The sequence below is a fragment of the Cnephaeus nilssonii genome (genome assembly GCF_951640355.1).
Source record: "Cnephaeus nilssonii genome assembly, chromosome: 9".
NCBI classification, from domain to species: Eukaryota; Metazoa; Chordata; class Mammalia; order Chiroptera; family Vespertilionidae; genus Cnephaeus; species Cnephaeus nilssonii.
In genome coordinates this window covers 40,721,171-40,740,497 of record NC_137080.1, presented here as the reverse complement: position 1 = coordinate 40,740,497, position 19,327 = coordinate 40,721,171, and the positions used below count along the sequence as shown (strand labels likewise).

The window sequence follows — 19,327 nt, the reverse complement described above, 5'->3', positions numbered from 1 at the left end:
TTCCTTTTTTTCTTCTTCTTTTCTGGGACATCAGTGACCTATTGAAACAGTATTTTGGGATATTTATTCTGTTTGAACAACAGTCCTTATGGGTGAGATTATAGAGTAATCCCTTGGAAACGTTGTCAGTGCTAAACTCGGGTTGGTACATGACTATGGTTCTCAAGGAGCATCACACTCCTGTCTCCTGGGAAGCCTTTTAAAAGTACTGGTTGCCCCCACTGCTGACGTGGCTCAGTGGTTGAGCGTCATGTGGTTAAGGGGAATGGAAAATTATTGAATGATTCTTGAGACAAAATTTTCCACATAGAAAGTACCAGAGGGGTAGAAATAAAACTGGCCATTGATAGTGAAAAGTCTGGACTGGACTAGTTTCAACCTTTCATCTCAAAGAGAGAATCTCACTTCCCCACAACATAGTAACAGAGCAGCAACCCAGATCTGAAGAACAATCTACTTCCAGTTTCTCTTTCTCTCTCTCTCTCTCTCTCTCTCTCTCTCTCTCTCTCTCTCTCTCTCTGTTGCTTTAAATATCCCTATATGTTTTTAGAGTTACATATAATAAATTTACATCAATGTTGTTGGGTGTAATGTCTTTATGCAATTAAAGTACAAATGAAATTTATTATTTCAGTTAAAATTCCCTTCTACATAAGCCCTCTGAGTCTTAATGTTTTTTCATCAATACAATACCTACTTCATAGGTTTTGGGGGAGGACTAATTATATCTTACATTAAAAAACCTTTTGCACAGTATTTGGACATAATAAGATCTCAATAAATTGAACCTGTTATCATTTCTATTATTATCATTTTAATTCTGTTAATAGTATGTTCAGCCCTGCTGTGTATAGATCATTTTATTTTTTAGCATTAAGGTAATTGAGGGGAATATTGGCTTCTATATTTCAAAAAATACAAATAAAATTCTTCCTGGTGTTAAATATGTATTTGTTCCATACGGACCTTTTTAAAAGAACATAAATCACCACTAACTAATATTTTTGAAAACTCAATATTTTTTACCACTATCCTTAGGAAGAATATATAAACATTTTAAAAAATGTTTTATTGTTTAATTGGCTTACCGTCTTAGGAGTTTGGATGTAAGAAGAATGAAATAAAAGAAACAGAACTTCACATAAAAGAATAGGTTGCTTTGAGAGAGGTCAGAAAACGTGTGTGCTGTTGAACGGCATTTCCGGCTGTGTGACTCACCAGAGTGAATTCTAACTCTCCTCTTGGTCTGTTGGAGCGGATTCTGTTGTGTGGACAAATGATATGCAAGTGTAAATTTAGGTGGTTGGGAGCCATCAGAACAAAACGGGGAGTTCACCTGGAAGGTTGGTCTTAGGATCTGTCTGTCTTACCCGTAAGAGATCAGAGTGGGCCGATTGCTTCTAAAAGAAGCTCCACTCTGGATCTTTCCTTTTCCTCATCTTTCTTGGGTCCTCCGACAGCATCTCTGCCCATCCACCTCCCTCCTACCACCAGACCGGGGTCCAGCACTCCCGTGTTTGGTTGATTGACACACAGTTAAATCTGATGATAAGTGTTCAGACATATTAGAATAAAAAGCTATAGACTTGAGGAATGTTATTAGTATTATTTCTGGATTTTAGTTGGACTGTCAAGATTAAAAATGGTAAACAATCGCTTCAGAGTCAGTTACCTTTTTCTCGAATTAGTTTCTGAAGTTCTTTCCAATCTGGCTTTTCTTTAGCCCTCTAGCCTCCTGTTGAGAAATTTCATTGAATTTTTTTCTTCTCTCATTTTTCTGGAGATTTTTATGTACTCCTTTCCCATATTCACCCCTTCTTCCCACTCCATAGGTTACACTCCCACCCCCAATCTATTCTTTCTCCCTGGTGTTGCTTTATTTACTATTCTTTCAACATGTCCTTTCTGTTGAGGAGCTTAGAGTGCACTGTAATATCCTTATTCTTAATGCCTCCACCAAACCCCAAGGAATGTAAATTTAAATTCCCAAGTAAATTCTTACTAAGCTAGCACATTATAAATACTGAGAGGCACCATTTTTATCCATTAAATTTTTAGACAGACAAATCTGGCTCTCTATCTGTGGTATCGCCCCTCTGCCCAGGTTTTGAAAATCACTTTTGGGATCCAGGGGAAATACTAGTGCACAGTTGATGAATTGTTTCATTTAAGCTATTGAGGTATCATCTAAGAACCAATGTTTCTGTGTAATGTCTATAGAATCTAGTGGTCTTTAGTTGAGCTCAGTTCTAACCATTATGGTGTCACTCAAATATAATTTACTTATTTTGGACCCCCAAAATGGTAAGTTTTTCAAGCATCTTAGCAGACCTGGTTTCTGAATAAGAGTTTCCATTTTTATTATGGAATCCTCAAAAATTCGGCTATGTTTTGATTAATTTAGTAGGTGTTTGGGCTTAGTTTATTAAAACTCACCTAGTTATTTCATAATGTAATTGATATTCCTAAAGATATAAATCTAAAGGATCTGTTTTTATTTCTTTTGCCATTTAGGTGCTTCTACATCTATCGTTGGCATTCTCCTTTCATTTAAAATTTTAATCTTATTTTGATAGTCTTTTAAATATTGACTTTAATTTGATAATCTAGTTTCCATTTTAAGTATCTTACGAGAAGTAACTTAATAAGAATGTCCTATGCTAGCTCTTTATAATTAAAGTATAAAGGAATTTTATGAAGAATTTGATAAAGTTCTAAGATTAATCTGAACATTCTAATTTATTTTTATCTTTAATATGTAAGAAAATACCCTTTGTGACATTGGTTGATCATTTTGTAAAATACTTAACGCTAGTTGGGCTATGGAAATACACACAGAGTATGGTTCCTTCTACATAGCCTTTCGCTTGTGAGTCTATCCTTATACAGGGGTGAGCAAAAGTAGGTTTGCAGTTGTAATACAAATAAATAATACAATGAATAATAAAACAAGAATAAACCATTTCTCATACTCACAGCTATAAACTTACTTTTGCCAAGCCCTGTATTTCTTAAGTGTGTAAGTATAGATGTGCACGCGTGGCGTTTTTATGCCCACATCACAGTGTAATTCATTCACATTAACAAAAGCCGGATTTGGAGGTGTGGAGAGGGAACAAAGGAGACCGGTGCCTTGTAGAGCTTCTGTGGGGTATGTGGTCTGGTATCATTAGTGGCTGAAAGGTAACTGAACATTTCCATTTTGGTGTCAGTCCCTTGGGAAGGAAAAAGGTTTTATAATGGAGTGTGATCTGCACTCTTCGTACGAGTGATTGACACTGAATGATTAAGTAGAATAGGAGAATAAATACCACTCCTTCCCTTTAAAGGCTAAGCATATATACACTAAATGCAAATCTTCCCCGGGTGGAAGGCAGTCTGGCTTAGGGATAGCATATATCTGAGAAGCTGGGGGATGGGGGTGAATTAACCAGGCAGGTCAAAATGCAAGGAAACCAGAATTATAGAGTACCCTTCAAAAGAACTTTTAAACCCCAAATGTAAGGGTAAATGCACATATAGAATATGATGGAAGACCCCATTTGTGAAAGTGGAATCTTGACATCAGGCCCTTGGTAAATGAGTGGGCAAATGGTTCTCTAAATTGGATAGCACAGTGCATACCACGGCGACTGATGAAGTGGATGTGTCTGCAGGAGAGCCTGCTCTATCACGGAAGCCTTTAACCTGTTTTCTTTTTCTTCGGAAATGAGCTCCTAACTGGATGTTCTCCGCAAGAAAGTGAATTTAATTCAAAAGGAGATATTTTATAGATGGGCAAATTTAATTTAAAGATCCACTTATCTATTATAAAATATGGGGAAACATTATTATAAGTAATATGGTTACATTTCTGAAAGATGCCATTTTTTAGTGTGTTAATTTGGGGACCTGAATTTCAAGCATTAGTAATTTTTATTCTTTCAGTTTGCACTATCTTTTTAAACACATGGCTGAAACAATAGTGAATATTTATTGTAGTATTAATTACAAATTTTTATTTTTTATATAAGGTATGTAATTACACAATAAATAATTTAACCAGAAAAAAGTACTTTATTGGTTTTTCCCCTTAATTTTTGAAAATATGATGTATTTTTCCCCTAGATAAATACTTATTAATATTGCAAAAAATAAAAGCCCATCTTGTAAATTATTCTAACATCTATAAGGTAGTATTGATGAGAAGCAAGCCGTATTTATCCTAATTTTTGCCAAGTAAAAATCACTCTTTATAACTTATCCCAGAAAATAAAATACTAAGTATTCTACATATATTGCTCAGTAGATTAGTAGTAGGTTAGTAGTTTGTCTTTGACATATATAGTAAAAATAACTTATTGAGCTTGCTATTCTGACACAGACAAATCTATTTACAATTAATTATTTTTTTGTCAATAGTCTTAAGCTGACTCTCACAATTACCACTTATTTTGCCATTTTTAAAAAAACTTTGTGATCTGTTTGTGCTTCCTAATGAGAATTATGGAGTCATAAATGTATTTTGAAATAGAAAGTCCTTAAGACATTTTATTTAGAGACAAATTAATAAGGAAATTCTATACTCAACAAGTAGATTAAAAATCTTTGTAATTATTAAATTTTATTTTCTCCACTTTATGCTGTTTCGTTGTTGTTTTTTATATTAAAATTTAAAAGAAAGTCTGATTGGAATTAAGCAAATATATCTTCCAAATAATTTACTTGCTCAGTTTTTAGTCGCTAAGTCAAATTTTCAAACATTTAATATAAAGTTATGCACCCAATGTGTATTTAAACACTAATTAAGGATGGATTTATGTTTATTTCGATTTAGAAGAATTACTCCAGAGGAAAACTAATTTCTTACAGTAGAAAATAAAGTAAATTCTTTCCATCACTGACCTATCATCAGCCTTTTAAAATCCAGTCCAAGTAGTTAGGAGCTTTCTTTCTACAGCATTCTGATCAGAAACTTACTGTACTACTCTGAAATTATTTGGTAATTTGCCAGATACCATTCGCCATAGACATCTGATTTTCCTACATACCAGATTTCCCTGCATTGCTTAATTTGGACAAAGGAACAAGATTCTTCCAGTCAACTGGTTTCCATAGTCAAAATAATTAATACCCAAAGAAAGGTTAAGCTGATAAAATTGAATTTGCTCTATAATTTTCCCAATTGCTGAGCGCACTGCCAGTGCATATTATGTCAACAGCTGTATTTTTTAACTCTTTTTGTTTGTTTTATTTATATTTATTGTTGAAAGAATTACGGATGTCTCCTTTTCCCCCCCATTGACCCCTTCTAGCCTGCCCCGTCCCACGCCTTCACCACCCTATTGTCTGTGTCCATATATGCATAAGTTCTTTGGTTAATCTCTTCCCACCCCGACCCACCCCCGCCTTCCCTCCGAGATTCATCAGTCTGTTCCATGTTTCTATGTCTCTGGATCGATTTTGTTCATCAGTTTATTTTGCTTTATCCTTTTAAAGCTAGCTGTTTGCTCTTTTGTTGAGCATTGGCTGCCCTCTAGTGGGCTAAACTTTTTCAAAATAACCTGTCAGATCCTGAAAAGGAGTGATTTCTATATGGAAGTGATTACACAGCCTTTCGTGTTTTACATGGACTGGTGTGTCAAGCACAACTGGCTTTATACCTTTGCTGGAGCATTTGGGTGATGATGGCCTTCGAAACACATGGTCTGATAAATAGCATCACATACGTACTAAAGAAGGCACGTGAAAATGAGCTAATCTCATTGACAGTTTGTGTATTTGGGTATCTCTTTACATACATAAATAACATCTTATGACACATAATCCCTACTTCTAAGATGTTTTCATTATTCTTGTTGCAGATGCTACAACTGTGGTGGCCTTGATCATCATGCTAAGGAATGTAGTCTACCTCCTCAGCCAAAGAAGTGCCATTACTGTCAGAGCATCACACACATGGTGGCCAACTGCCCGCATAAAACTGTTGTGCAGCCGCCCGTCAGTTCTCAGGGAAGACAGGAAGCGGATTCACAGCCATGCACTGCGGCTTTCCCACGGGAGGCCGGGGGAGGGCATGGCTGTACATCACCCCCATTTCCTCAGGAGGCGAGGTCCGAGGTCGCAGAGTGGCCAGGCAGGTCCCCTCAGGAAGCTTCCTCCACGAAGTCATCGGCAGCCCCCGAAGAACAAAGCAAAAAGGGGCCTTTTATCCAAAAGAGGAAAAAGACATAACCCTTCTTCTTAATGGATCGTTTTCTTTCCCCGGTTGGGAAGTCTACCTCATGCAAGGATAGGGGAACAGTATTTCACAAACAGCAGCTGACCTGGGATTTTTAACTACTGTTGAGGAGCTGTGAATTTTTCTAAACAGACAAATCACTCTAAGCAAATTACATTGGAGCAGGGTGTCATGTTTGATGTAATTCAGAGAATGAGATACTATGTATACCTATATGTGCATGTGTGAGAGGGAGAGAGCCTGAGTCTGTGTGTGTAGGAGGATTTATATAGCAATGGAGGCATACATATATGAAGAGAGTTTGTCTTTGTATATGTGTGTATAGATATAAGCACACACCCTCCCTCACAGGATTTGACATCCCCAACAATTGAAAACTCGTGGGAAGCATTTTATTTGGATGGTTTCAAAAATAGCCCCTGGAGTTTTTCTTGAAATGCTATTCCCTTTACCTTACATACAAATAAAAACGTGATTGCTACTTTTGTGTGAACCAAAGGATACTTCAGATCTCAGAGCTGCCAATCACATGGTACTAAAGGTTTTTAAATCATCCGTTTTCCCCAAGTTTGGGATTGCCTTTTTTCTTGATATCCATAGAGTGCTCCCACCCCTTTTGAAGGCAGTACCTTAACTCCACATGCCTCTGACTGCCATAAGCTTTTTGAATCTGGGATACGTATTTCCAGAAAAGACAATGAATGTGTAATTTCTGTGCCGATATTTCAATGTTTTTAATTCATATATTTTGATTGTAAATTAGATGCATATTAAGAGAAAGGAAGGGGGGAGGGCAATGTAAAAATGTAGTGACTTGATTGTTTTCAGTGGTATTTTGATACCAGCTCATAATCTTTTGCGTGTTGTGAGGTTTTGTAAGGGGTTCTGGCAACAGCAGCTTCCCTTGACTAAGTCCATCTTTTTGACCATCACTTCGAGCAGGGGCCCTCCCTGTTAACTACTGAAGACCTTGGAGAAAAACTCCAATAGTTTGGTATATATTTTGGTGACGATTTTTATTCCCCCTGGAGAGTTATCTAACTTGTTTTTAAAACAAAGAAAACAGCAGAGATATGAATAGAATGCCAGGGTTGAGAGTAGACATTATTGATGCTCACAATTGCCCAATCTGTATGACCTTGAATATATTAGAAAGTGCAGTGTTTGGTGGCACGCAGCTAGAGTGACAAGCTGGGCCAGAGGTACCAGAACCTCTCCTTGCAGAGAGCTGGAAGGATTTTATACAATAAGATTGATCTTACGGGAGTTCCCTCTGTCACCGTGCTGAAGGAGCCTGCATGGTGGAGTCAGGATGAACACGCAGTGATGGCGATCGAGAGGCCTCTCGGCTTGATCCTCCGTTATGTTAATAAATTGGCTAGGGAACAATCACAGTATTGGTCCCTTGTGGGTTTCAGTCACTTAGGTGTCATCCTGGTTATAGTTGTTATGGGTACTTCACTGAAACATCTCCAAGAAGGTACCATTATAATGCTTAACATTGGCAATAAATATAGTTTTGTATGATGAGCCTGTTGGTGTAAGCTCAGATAATCAAAAAAGAAAGAAAGAAAGAGACATAGTTCAAATGTGACGTATTCTACCGAACAGTGTCCGCTCCCTCTCCCACTTGTCCTTCCCTGTAGACCTGTGCAGGTGCTGCTGTGTCAGCCAGCTGGGCAAACGGAGAAATGCCCGGGGCTGGGCCGCCAGTCCTCCACAGCTCAGCCTGACCTCCACGACAGTGTTTGTGAGAATCCCCACAGTATGTACTGAAATACCAGTGTGCTGTGATGCAACGCTTACCTTTGACGATATTGAATGTGATATAGCTGTAGAGAAGTCCGTCCTTGCCTTACGTGAGGATTGTAAGCGTATTTAAATTATGTAGACAAATCAAAGTGGCATTGCTTAATTTTTAGCAGGTCTAATAAGCAGGTGAACAGGAAAAATGCAAACCATAACAAGTCACTTTGAAAATCCAAACCAAAGTTTCTTGACCTTAGAGAACTATGGACTTAGAGAAGTTACGGACTTGAGAATTGGGCATTCCCTGTTTCCATATTAAAAAGTGCAGAGCTGAGATCATGTTTAAAAAAAAAAAAAGGGTATAACTGTGGACCTATGGGTGCAATTTGAAATCATGTTAAGCATTTTACCAGACTGAACTAAGAGCACATACCAAACCTATCTTATGATTAAAAGTTGGGTTTATTTTTTATATAAGAATATTATCACTATTGCATAACATACTCAGGACAAAGAACTTTGCTCAGGGAACATACCATATGATGATGATGTTGTTGTTTCTTTACAGAATAGTCTACAGTCCTGCTTACTCAAAACAAACCAAATAACTTTGACCTTTATATAAGTATTATATACTGATGTTAGTAATAACTACCTCTGTTTGACGTAGATCAAAATTTCTGAATTTAAGATATCAGTTTTCCTATTTCTATTTCATGTGAAAAGTACTCGACAGTAGAATTCCTGAACTCCTTGTATATGTGAATATCACAGATGTGAGCACAGTGTCCATTTTCATGGGTGAAATATAATTCTGTTTACAACAAAAGGCTACCTCATCGTTGATGCATAGCACACCTTTATGCTGCTCCAGCCTTCCAGTGGCTGATCGTTCTCTGGTACAGAACCTTTCTGTAGTCTAGATAGCAATTCACAAACTGCATGTTTCTGACAAACACTTGTGAATAATGAAGCATCAAGCATCTCATTTAGTTAGCAAAGTCTCCAAGCATTTCCTTGAACCAATCATGTACTTAGATGAAAGAATTACGGTCATGCTTCCACTTAAGCAACGCAGCACACAGAAGCAATCCTGGGAACAGCTAAGCTTTGCCCAGAGGTTGAGGCAGGAAGGGGTGGCAGGAGGAGAGGCTGGTGTCTGAGTGCATTCATGCTGGGCAAACAGTATCAAAGATGCCAATCTCCTGCATTTATGTCTGTGCTGCCCTGAGGCCAAGCATGATTGCCCTAGGCACACAGCTAACTAGCACTGGCTTGCCAAGGAGTAGACATGGAGTGATGTGCAATGCCATTTCCAGCTACTGAGGGGTGGGGGGGCTGTGTGAAGCATCCGTTTACAGGGGTTACCCAGGGACTGGCAGGAGGTCTGTGCGTTAGTGGCTCCTTGACCTCACCCCCCATGTCAACACAAATGTAATTCCTAAGAAAGATGCTCTACCAGTCTCTCAGCCCTGTGAGCTATTCATTTGCTACACGGCAGATTACAGTGGAAACATTTTTATACTTGCATTTCTAGTCTTTACTAGAAGACTTTGGATGTATTTTTACAATGGAAAGATGTAGAAAGATTTTTACCTGCTTATAACTTGCAAGTTTGGTGTGCAATGTAAGGAAAAAGATCAGTAAACATCATGTTATTAGCATCGACCCACCTACAAAAACAGGATGTTTTTGTTGCCGATTTCTTTTCAATTAAGTCTGGCCCGGTTTTGTTTTGCACCAGTGTGGCCCCAAGTTAATTCTAGTTGTATTTAGTTTGTGAATAGAAGCCCATAAGTGTTAATAGACTTTGTAACATTCACTGTAAGATGAATTATACAGGACATGGGAAATCTCACTAAGTCTTAAAGTTAATTTAAATTAATTTATCTGTTTTCTCTAAGAAATGTTTATCATAAAATATATATGTGTGTTTCCCCTTTGGTTATAAAATTTGGGAAAGTATGTACAAGTGCAGCTGCCTTGATGTTAATTTCCTAGATTTATTTGTTTTAGAGAAGAACAACTTGTTAAAAGCATCTAATTCTGTCTTACATAGCTGTCATCAGCCTCTTTAAGATGTGGTGGTTATGTGATCTGTGTCATAGTTCAGTTAGCGTGAGAAGTTGACCAATGAGTCGTTTTTAAATTTTATGTATGGAACAAAGCTGCAAAGTTATGGCAAAGTACTGTACTGTGAGAAACTATTGCGATATGTAATACATCTGTGGCTTAACACTTGTGAGAGTTACCAGCTTGAACATGATGGTGTTGACTACCTCTTGAATTACTTACATCTGCCAACCACTGGCACCCACCACCAAGCTGGCTTTAATTATATGTATTGGGTTTCTTGTGTTTTTATTTTTTTTTTATTTTGGTATTAACCACCCTAACCATACTAGAGACCAAAGTGAACACTGATTTCTATATCTCTTTACTACGGTGTTTTATCTAGTGTTTTTAAATTATCCTGTGTAGTCTTTAGATTGCCTCATTGTCCATTTTGACTCATGTTTACAAGTGAAACTAAACAAAACACGTGAACTGTATATTTTTAAAGGACAGAAAAGGAGATGTTTCGCATGGCCTTCACTCATGTGCAGTCATTCTGATGGGCTAACATACTGCTTGCCTTTCTGCAGACCGTGGGTTTTATATCTCATTTCATGCCTAATGTCTTATTCTGTCAACTATGGATATTTTGAGGTCTAAAAAAAATTACTTGATTAAAAATAAAAATATAATGTTGGCATTTATGATGAGTTTTGAAGATTTTTCATTATTTGTATGATTGCTCAGTTAAATGAATGCATAAAAGGCCATTTGCACATATATTAAATAGTTTTAACATCTTCAGATACAGGCGATTTAAATATGGGCCAAACTTATGTCAATACAGATGGCGAGTAAATTCAGTCTATATGAATGAATGAATGAATGAATGAACGAAGAAGGAAAGGTAGGTGTGTCAGCATCAGGAACTGTCCAGGATTTGCAGGCATGGATTGTGTGTGAGCTTCTAAATCAGATTACACACTGCATGTGCTCAGGAAAAGTCCCCTGAAACAAAAGTGTTCAAGCCCTTTTGGAGGAACCATTTTATAATTCTTCCTTATTAATTGAAAACTAGTTGAAACGAGCCCTGCCTGGTGTGGTTCAGTGATGAGAGCATCCGCCCTGGCTCCGAAGGGACACAGGTTCAATTCCCAGTCAAGGGTACGTACCTGGCATGCAGGTTCGATCCTGAGCCTCAGTTTGGGTGTGTGGGAGGCAACCAATGCATGTTTCTCTCCTCCTCCCTCCCTCCCTTTCACTCTCTCTAAACATCAATAGGAAAAATGTCTTCGGGTGAGGATCTATAGTAATAATAGAGGGATATGCAAATTATCCAGGATGCCATCACATCACGACCATTCAGCAGGGTGGGCGAGGCTCCGGGTCTCGCGCGATTCCCTCCCGCCCAGGCAGACTCCCGCGCCGCCCCGCAGCCGAATCCTGACGCGGACCTGGGGTTTACTAAACTTCACTGGAGCTGCTCCCACACCCCCACCCCTGCCCCAGGACCGCGCTGCCTGCAGCAGGGTGCCCTGGCAGCCTCCTGACAGGCAGGCGGCCGGGGAGAGCCGAGTGGGTCGGAGCTGCAGGGAGCCACGGAGGGGCGGGGCAGCCGGAGCCAAGTTCCCAGGGGTCTGAGGAAAGCACCTGACAGGAGCCTGGACTGCAAAGAAGGAAGAGGAAGCGGCCATGGGGAGCTCTTCCAATCGCCCTGCACCGACACCCTACCCCAGCCCCTGCACCTCCGGGGGGGACGGGGAGGCTGACCGGGTGGGGAGAAGACCCAGCCTTGGGGGTAGCCGCAGCCCACACCTCCGACTCCCAATCTCTTCCCCCACCACCCCTGCCAGGGGCGCCCACAACAATAGCACGCCAGCGACCACCTGTCAGTGCCCCCGAGGCACCCAGGGCCCATGGCCCGCCACTGCCAGGCCCCCTCCGCTGGGGCCAGGCACACCTCTCCTCCCTACAACTCCAGACCCGGGTGGAGGCAGGCCTGAGCGGCCCCCCCAGGGTCAGACCCTTCCCCCCAACAGCAGCAGCACCGTCTCTGCAGAGGAAGTGCACTGAACCTTGCCAGGGCCATGGCTAAATTCGCCCTCCTAGCCTGCCTGGCCCCACCCTGGCCCAGCCCCCACCCCGCTCCAGGAGATTGGAGCCCCCCGCCCCCCGGGCACATACAGCTGCAAAACAGCCAAGTACAATTTAAAGAATGGCCCCAAGAGGGAAGGTTTGACAGTTACTCCCCCTTCGGCCTTGCTGCCCCCCTAGCGCCCCCCTACCACTCCCCTGGCCAGCGCCTCCAGGGACAACCACCACTACAGGCTGCTGGCCAGAGCCCACCCCTCTGAGGCCTGCAGAACCCTCTGCAAAGCTTCGTTAGCTAGGGTCCCAGGAAACAATCCTGCCCTCCTCCCCCAATCAGCACCTGCTTCCTGCGAGGGTACCCATGGGCTTAAAAATAATCCCTTCCCGTTTAGACATCACTTACTTGATGAAACATTTCTAGGTTTATTAGCTCAGAACCTCCTCATGACAACCCAGTGAGGCAGACGGAGAAGAGATTACAATTCCCATGGTATATGCATATGCATTCAGAAATGAAGCTCAGAGAGGAAAAGTGTCAAGCCCAGTGGTTCCCAAGGTACAGCACACGCCCACAGTGGGGGGAAATTTGATTTTAAGTGGGGGCAATTCGAGAATGAGTTAACAGTGAATTTTTTGCATTTCTTATGGTTCTAGGGGGCTTCATCTACAGTGTATCCTATATAATAAAAGGTTAATATGCAAATGACCGAATGGTGGAATGACCGGTCACTATGATGTGCACTGACCACCAGGGGGCAGACACTCAACACAGGAGCCCCCAATGGTCAGTGTGCTCCCACAGGGGAAGTGCCACTCAGCCAGAAGCCGGGCTCACGCCTCCGTGGCAATGCTAAGGATGTCTGACTGACGGCTTAGTGTCCACTAAGCCGTCAGTCGGACATCCCCCCAGGGCTCACGAACTGCAAGAGGGCACCGGCCAGGCTGAGGGGACCCCCACCCAAGTGCACAAATTTCATGCACTGGACCTCTAGTTTAAAAATAAAAATAAAAGTTTCTGAAAAGAACAATCAAAGCCAGAATACTCAAGTACCAAATATCTAATATGTGAATGTAGATTTGTCAAATGATGTATGCAGTGCTGATATGCTGCTGAAACAATTTAATGAAACTTGAGTTTTATAAGTTGGCCAGTCCCACAATTAAACTAATTTTCATTTCAGCTCTATACCTGGATGATTGTGTGGGTGTGGGGCGGGGAGGGGGGGGCTACTATGATTCCTACTTCTGTTGTTGTTAATTGTGGTAAAAACAAACAAACATAATTTACCATCCTACCCATTTTTTAAGCACACCAGTATATTCACATTGTTGTGCAACATTGAATGATTCACTTGTAGGATTTGAAGGTCTCTACCCTGAATGCTCATGAGGGCGTGATTACATAAACATTTCAACTGTGTTTATTTTCTTTGACAATTATTATTTAAAAGAGTGGCTTTTTGTTATAAAAGTAACATTGTGCTTTACTGTGGAGAATAGGGAGAAGCTTAAAAAATAAATAAAATTCATACATAACCCCACCACCCAGAAATAATATTTTTTTATTAATTTTAAATATGGAAACCCTCTTTTAAAAGTACTTAATCCCATCACGTAGAAATAACCATTAACCTTTTTTGATTAAACACATTAGACATTTTAAAAATAAAATTAGGTTAGATTATATATAGTTTGGAACTTTACACTTTTCCTCCAATATCATATAATGTTTTGTCATCAATAAAAATTGTTCAAAACAACATTTCTGACAAATGCACATGCAGTCTGAGGAAGTGAGATTCAGGTGAAGTGAGAAAGATGGGCGAAGAAACAGCATAAACAAAAGGTCAGGGTTGAGCATGAGCAGTGCACAATTCAATCAGCAGAGACTAACGTGGTGAGGCAAAAAACATTTTGCATAAAAAGCATTTTGAATTCATTGGAGGGCAAGTAGTGCAGCCAGGAACTTGCGGGGCTACTGACTTTGAAAGAAGGGGAAAGCACATTTACCCCCAGCTTTCCCCCTAAGGGCCGTTGCCAGTTCCCTGAGGTGCCACAGGATGAGACACAGAGAATGAAGCCTCCACCATCTTCATACAGATCCATTTAAAGTCATTGAATGCTAAGACTCAGCAGGAAGCCGCTGAGAGCAGGGCCAGAACTAGGCTGAGGCAAGAGAGGCGCCTGAGGTGTAAAATGTAAAAGGTGCTGACTTGCAGGCTGGTCCCTTGCTCTGTGCACCTTCCTGTCTCATCCCTCTCTACGCCCCTGGCTGGGAGGCTAAAAGAGTTAACAGAGTTCCTCAGCCGCCTAGTGCTGACAGAGATGGAATTAGAAAGAGAGTTCGATGGACCTTGGTAAACACCTCGGTTTTTGTGTGGATCCCAGAAGACTAAATCTAGGAATAAGGGTGTGCCCTGAGAGTACTGGCCATACACCAGGAAAGGGGCCAAAGTAAAATAGACCAGCCCTAACAAGACCGGAAATTAAAAAAACAAAACAAAACCTGAAATTAACCCTGGTTGGGACAAGGTGACCAGCTAGTACAATACCTATCTCCCAAAATAAAACACCTCTCCTTGGAGGAAGACAACATTACCCAAAGCCCTTACAAAGTTTTACCTACAATGTCCAACACCCAAGCAAATAGAATGAAGCATGCTAATAAACAGCCAATTCACTGGGAACAAAGGAAAACAGGTGATTCAGATATTGCAATTATTGTACAATGATGTTAAAAATAACTATGGCAAACAGAGAAGATATAGAAGTCAGAAACTGTAGAGCCAAAAATTATAATATCTGAAAGTAAGAATTCAACAGATGGGCTTAACAACAAGTTAACTGCTGAGAGAACAGGAAAAAGGGGGATGGGGCAGAAAAGCCACAGAATATTAATAAACAGGAAGACAGGTCAATAAAAAGTTTCCAGAATTATGGACAGAAAATTTTTAATGGAGCAATATAGGTGCAACCAAATTGCAGAGGTTAAAAAAAAAGAAAATAAGCAACATAGCCTATGCTACTTGTTTGAAATGGGAGTGAAAGGGAGGATAAATGTAATCAATGCAGCAATTAGAAAAAGTAAGAGTTCAGAATTTTTCAAGATAAAATAAAATTGTTTTTTTACTATTTTTTTATTTCATTATGGGGAAAATACATAAAATGACAGAAATGTAGAAAAGCTATAGGGGTTAGCAAAGTTACTACAATTATTTTAAAGCTGCTTCCTTAGCGAAGTCACTGCAATGCTATTATAGTCTTGCTTTCCAACTTGCTTGCTAGAACAGTAGCCCTGTTGGATCGGATAATAAAATAGACAGATAGGCAATCAGACAAGATAGATTTGCTCCTAATACCAGGAAAAAAGCAGCCCTTTGGGTCTATAATAGTGTCTTCTTATGACCTTATTATTTACTTTTTAAGGATACAAAGCATGCATTAGAAGGCAGAGGGAATAGAATCAGTGGAGAGAGAGAAGGTTCTGGAAGATGGCCTAAGTGGGAAACTTCCTACTTTCATGAAAGAACATGGGGGAAAGGCCTTCTCACCACTTCTTCTGGGTGCTTTCTTAGTGGCATTAGGGTGGGGATACTCAACTTTGGTATTTTAATGGAACTCCCTAGACTGTCACTGGAGGAGAAAATCTGAATTTTTTTAAATGTTTAGAAATACACCAGCATGTTTTGCTGGCGAATCCGCATGCTGATGTAGAGAAACAGTTCACCACATTTGTCCTCTCCAAAGAGCTACACTGGGGAAAAGAAGTTTAAATGGCAGGAAAACTAAAGTATAGGAAGTCCAATATGCTTTTGTAAGAATTAACGTTTCTTTTTCCTAATAAAGAGCAAATGTAAATCCCATTCAGGATAATAGGAAGCCCCAGAATCCTGTACACGGAGCCCTGCGTTTGCCCCAGGCCTCTGTTTGTGCCTCTTGCATAAGCTTTTTATAAGAGCCTTATATGAAGCTTTTGCTTGCTAGGCTACTAAATAAAAAAATTGCTCATGTGACAATTTATCATTTTGTGATAGGTCCTGCCCCTGTTTTCTTGTTATTTTTATGAAATTAATTTTTTTTCCTCACACCCACTCTATGAGGTTTTCTTGTCTGCTTTGCTTTCTAGAAACAATTGAAATTTAAAAGAATGGTTTTGCTGTTAAATATAATTTCTGTCATCCTCAGTTTAGAAATCAGCATATGTTACCCTTCCAAATTCCCCCCCCCTCTCTCTCTAACACACACACACACACACACACACACACACACACACACACACACACACGAAAGCAAACCATATTTACGTTTGACTTGGTTCCAATACACGTATTATTGACATGTGGTCTTTTCTTCCTGGTTTTCCACACTTTCTTTAGAAACGTGGCCTCACTGCTGGCATGTCACAGATTTCTTTGTCAGGTTTTAGTGATCACTTCTTTCACTTAGATGGTCAGGTCACATCTTCACGCGATTATAGTTACCTCCACATTGGCCCTGCAAATTCTCATATCTTCATGAAATTAACTCTGCACAACGTATCTTCATTAGCTAGTCCAGATATTACTTTAGTTAGCTCTGTGTTAAACTCGCTTCTGCCACTCACGCAAAGCAACCTATTTAAAACCACCATAATAAATTCTAATTCCGGCCATCATAAACTTTCTCATGGTAGAGAATTTGGAAAATAAAAAGAAGGGACTGAAATGTATGACATCATCACTGAAGCGTTCTGGAGGTGTCCGCTGCGCACTGTTTCTCTAAGGTTGGTATTTTTCTTCTGTGTGTTAATACTGAACAGCATTAATGGGGAGAGAGATCAGATTGCCCAGGAAATGTTAACAGAGAACAAAATGGAAGAAGCCCTGGAATGTCATTTGGTCCAATATTCTGTCTTCATCTAGGATCACGCTTGATCATCCCAGATGGTTATTCCCAAAGCCTGCTGGAGAAGATTGAACAAGTTCCATTAGAACCCCATCCCAACCATTGTCTAAATGTTACAGCACAAGCCCCACCCCCACCCCCTAACAAAACAAAACAAATCAGCAATGAAAAGAATTGGGAGCCAAGATCAGATTATTTAAGCGATCCCATTTGGAAGGGCCATAGTCACAACCCACAGTGATTCTTTTTAAATAAAAATTATTTCTTAATGGGACACTGTCCCAACTAAAAATTTCCCCAAGATAGCCTACATAACATAACAACCTGAATAGCATGTCCTAATGTGGTGCATTGTACAGTGGGTCTTTGGAAGTGTGAAAACTCCTTTTGGTGAAGATGCAAGTACGCTGCATTTCAGCTGCTATGCAATACCACCAGAGGGCGCTCTTCACTCACTCTCTGAAACGAATACTTCGCGTCGCCTCAGCTACTGTTTGAAATGCGGAATATTTCATGTTTGATAAACTTACCTAGGAGATTCTCTGCCTGAAAAAATGTGTAATTCTAAGAAGTGACTTTATGGGCTCTGATGCAGAAGACAGAGGATGTCAACGTGGAGTTCGTGGTGCCGAAGGTATATTGATATTGGTAACGTGTCTAGGACAAAGTATTTTATCTGAGTATATCTAGGTCTTCTTGTAATAAGAAATTCAAACCTGTAAGCACCCATAGTGCATTAAATACTCATATTGTATTATTGTCCCATAAGTTTCTCATCCAGATTTCAAGATATAAGAAACACAAGACTCCTAAAATTTTCATGTGAGATTTTATTACTCAAAACTTTGAGGTTGCCCTAACCGGTTTGGCTCAGTGGATAGAGCGTCGGCCTGCGGACTCAAGGGTCCCGGGTTCGATTCCAGTCAAGGGCATGTACCTTGGTTGCGGGCACATTCCCAGTGGGGGGTGTGCAGGAGGCAGCTGATCGATGTTTCTTTCTCATCGATGTTTCGAACTCTCTATCCCTCTCCTTCCTCTCTGTAAAAAAATCAATAAAATATGTTTAAGAAAACAAACAAACAAAAAAACACACAAAAAACTTTGAGGTTGTTCTTCTCACTTAGACATCTTAGTGGGTCTGCTCACACTCGCATTATCTGGGAAGAACCCTTCTCTTGGTAAAATGCGCACCCTATCGTGCCCAGGTGTTCTGGGTTTGCGATTTGAACGTCTACACCTAGAAGTGAGGACAAATTAGCCACAAGTTCCAAGAGAAATTCCAGGTATAATTTAGTGAAGAGATATTTCTTTTACCTTAAGCTTCCATTTACTTGTCACTGGTTAAGACAGTCATATTAAGCTTTCACTTTTATAGTGCTTTTTAGTTTTACATGGGCTTTGGAATTTGGTTCTCACAAAACTCTTTTAAGGTAAAGATGGCAGGTATAAATAGTCCTGCATTACTAAGGAAGGTGCAGCTGCTCGGGGAGATGACATTAACTGTGCAGGTCACAGAACGCGTCTCGGGGCCAGGAAGGACTCCTCAGGACTCTCATTCTTGTTATTCTCTTCTCCCAAACGCCAGAGCCCGCTTGCAAGCTTCTTTCTGTCTCTGTTACTTAAGAAGGCACTAGTGACTAAGGCGAGTTGATCAAAATCACACACCAGCAGTGGTCAAAAGGCACAAGCTGCCAGCCCTGGCTGGTGTGGCTCAGTCCTATACATCTAAAGGTTTCGGGTTCGATCCCCGTCAGTGCCTATAGGGGAGGCAGCAGATTCACCCCCCCCCCCCTCTCTCTCTCAACCTCTCTCCCTTCCTCTCTCTCTAAAATCAATAAACACATCCTTGGGTGAGGATTTAAAAAAAAGGTACAAGCTTCAAGCTTCCAGTTATAAAATTAAGCCCTGGGATCTAATGTCCACCATGGTGACTGTAGTTAAGAATACTGTGCTGCATATTTGAAAATCCCTAAGGGAGTAGATCTTAAACGTTCTCATCACAAGAAAAAAAAATGGTAATCATGTGTGGTGATGGATGTTAACTGGCCTTATTTTGAGGATCACTTCTCAATGTATACATATATCAAATCACTATGTTGTCGAATTGAAAGTAATATAATCCTATATAATAAAAGGGGAATATGCAAATAGACGGAACGGCAGAACAACCAAACAACAAATCAAAGCGTAATATGCTAATTATATGCTAAGACTGCTCAGCCGCTTGCTATGACATGCACTGACCACCAGGGGGTAGATGCTCTGACTGGTAGGTTAGCTTGCTGCTGGGGTCCGGCTGATCGGGACTGAGCGAGATGGGCCGGACAT

At 40.4% G+C, this 19,327-nt stretch overlaps 1 protein-coding gene across 2 annotated transcripts in view; it reads left to right on the top strand.

Moving 5' to 3' along the window:
* Nucleotides 1-6,213, top strand: part of LIN28B (lin-28 homolog B) — a gene marked incomplete at both ends in the record, with an annotated part of 76,023 nt that extends 69,810 nt beyond the window's left edge. The window contains one exon of one of the 2 annotated variants that reach the window (XM_079779836.1): nt 5,844-6,213. In XM_079779836.1, coding sequence (XP_079635962.1) covers nt 5,844-6,213 — 370 coding nt within the window. Of the gene's footprint in view, nt 1-5,819 lie in introns of both variants that reach the window. The other variant, XM_079779835.1, reaches the window with a different exon arrangement.
* Nucleotides 6,214-19,327: the final 13,114 nt, after the last annotated feature.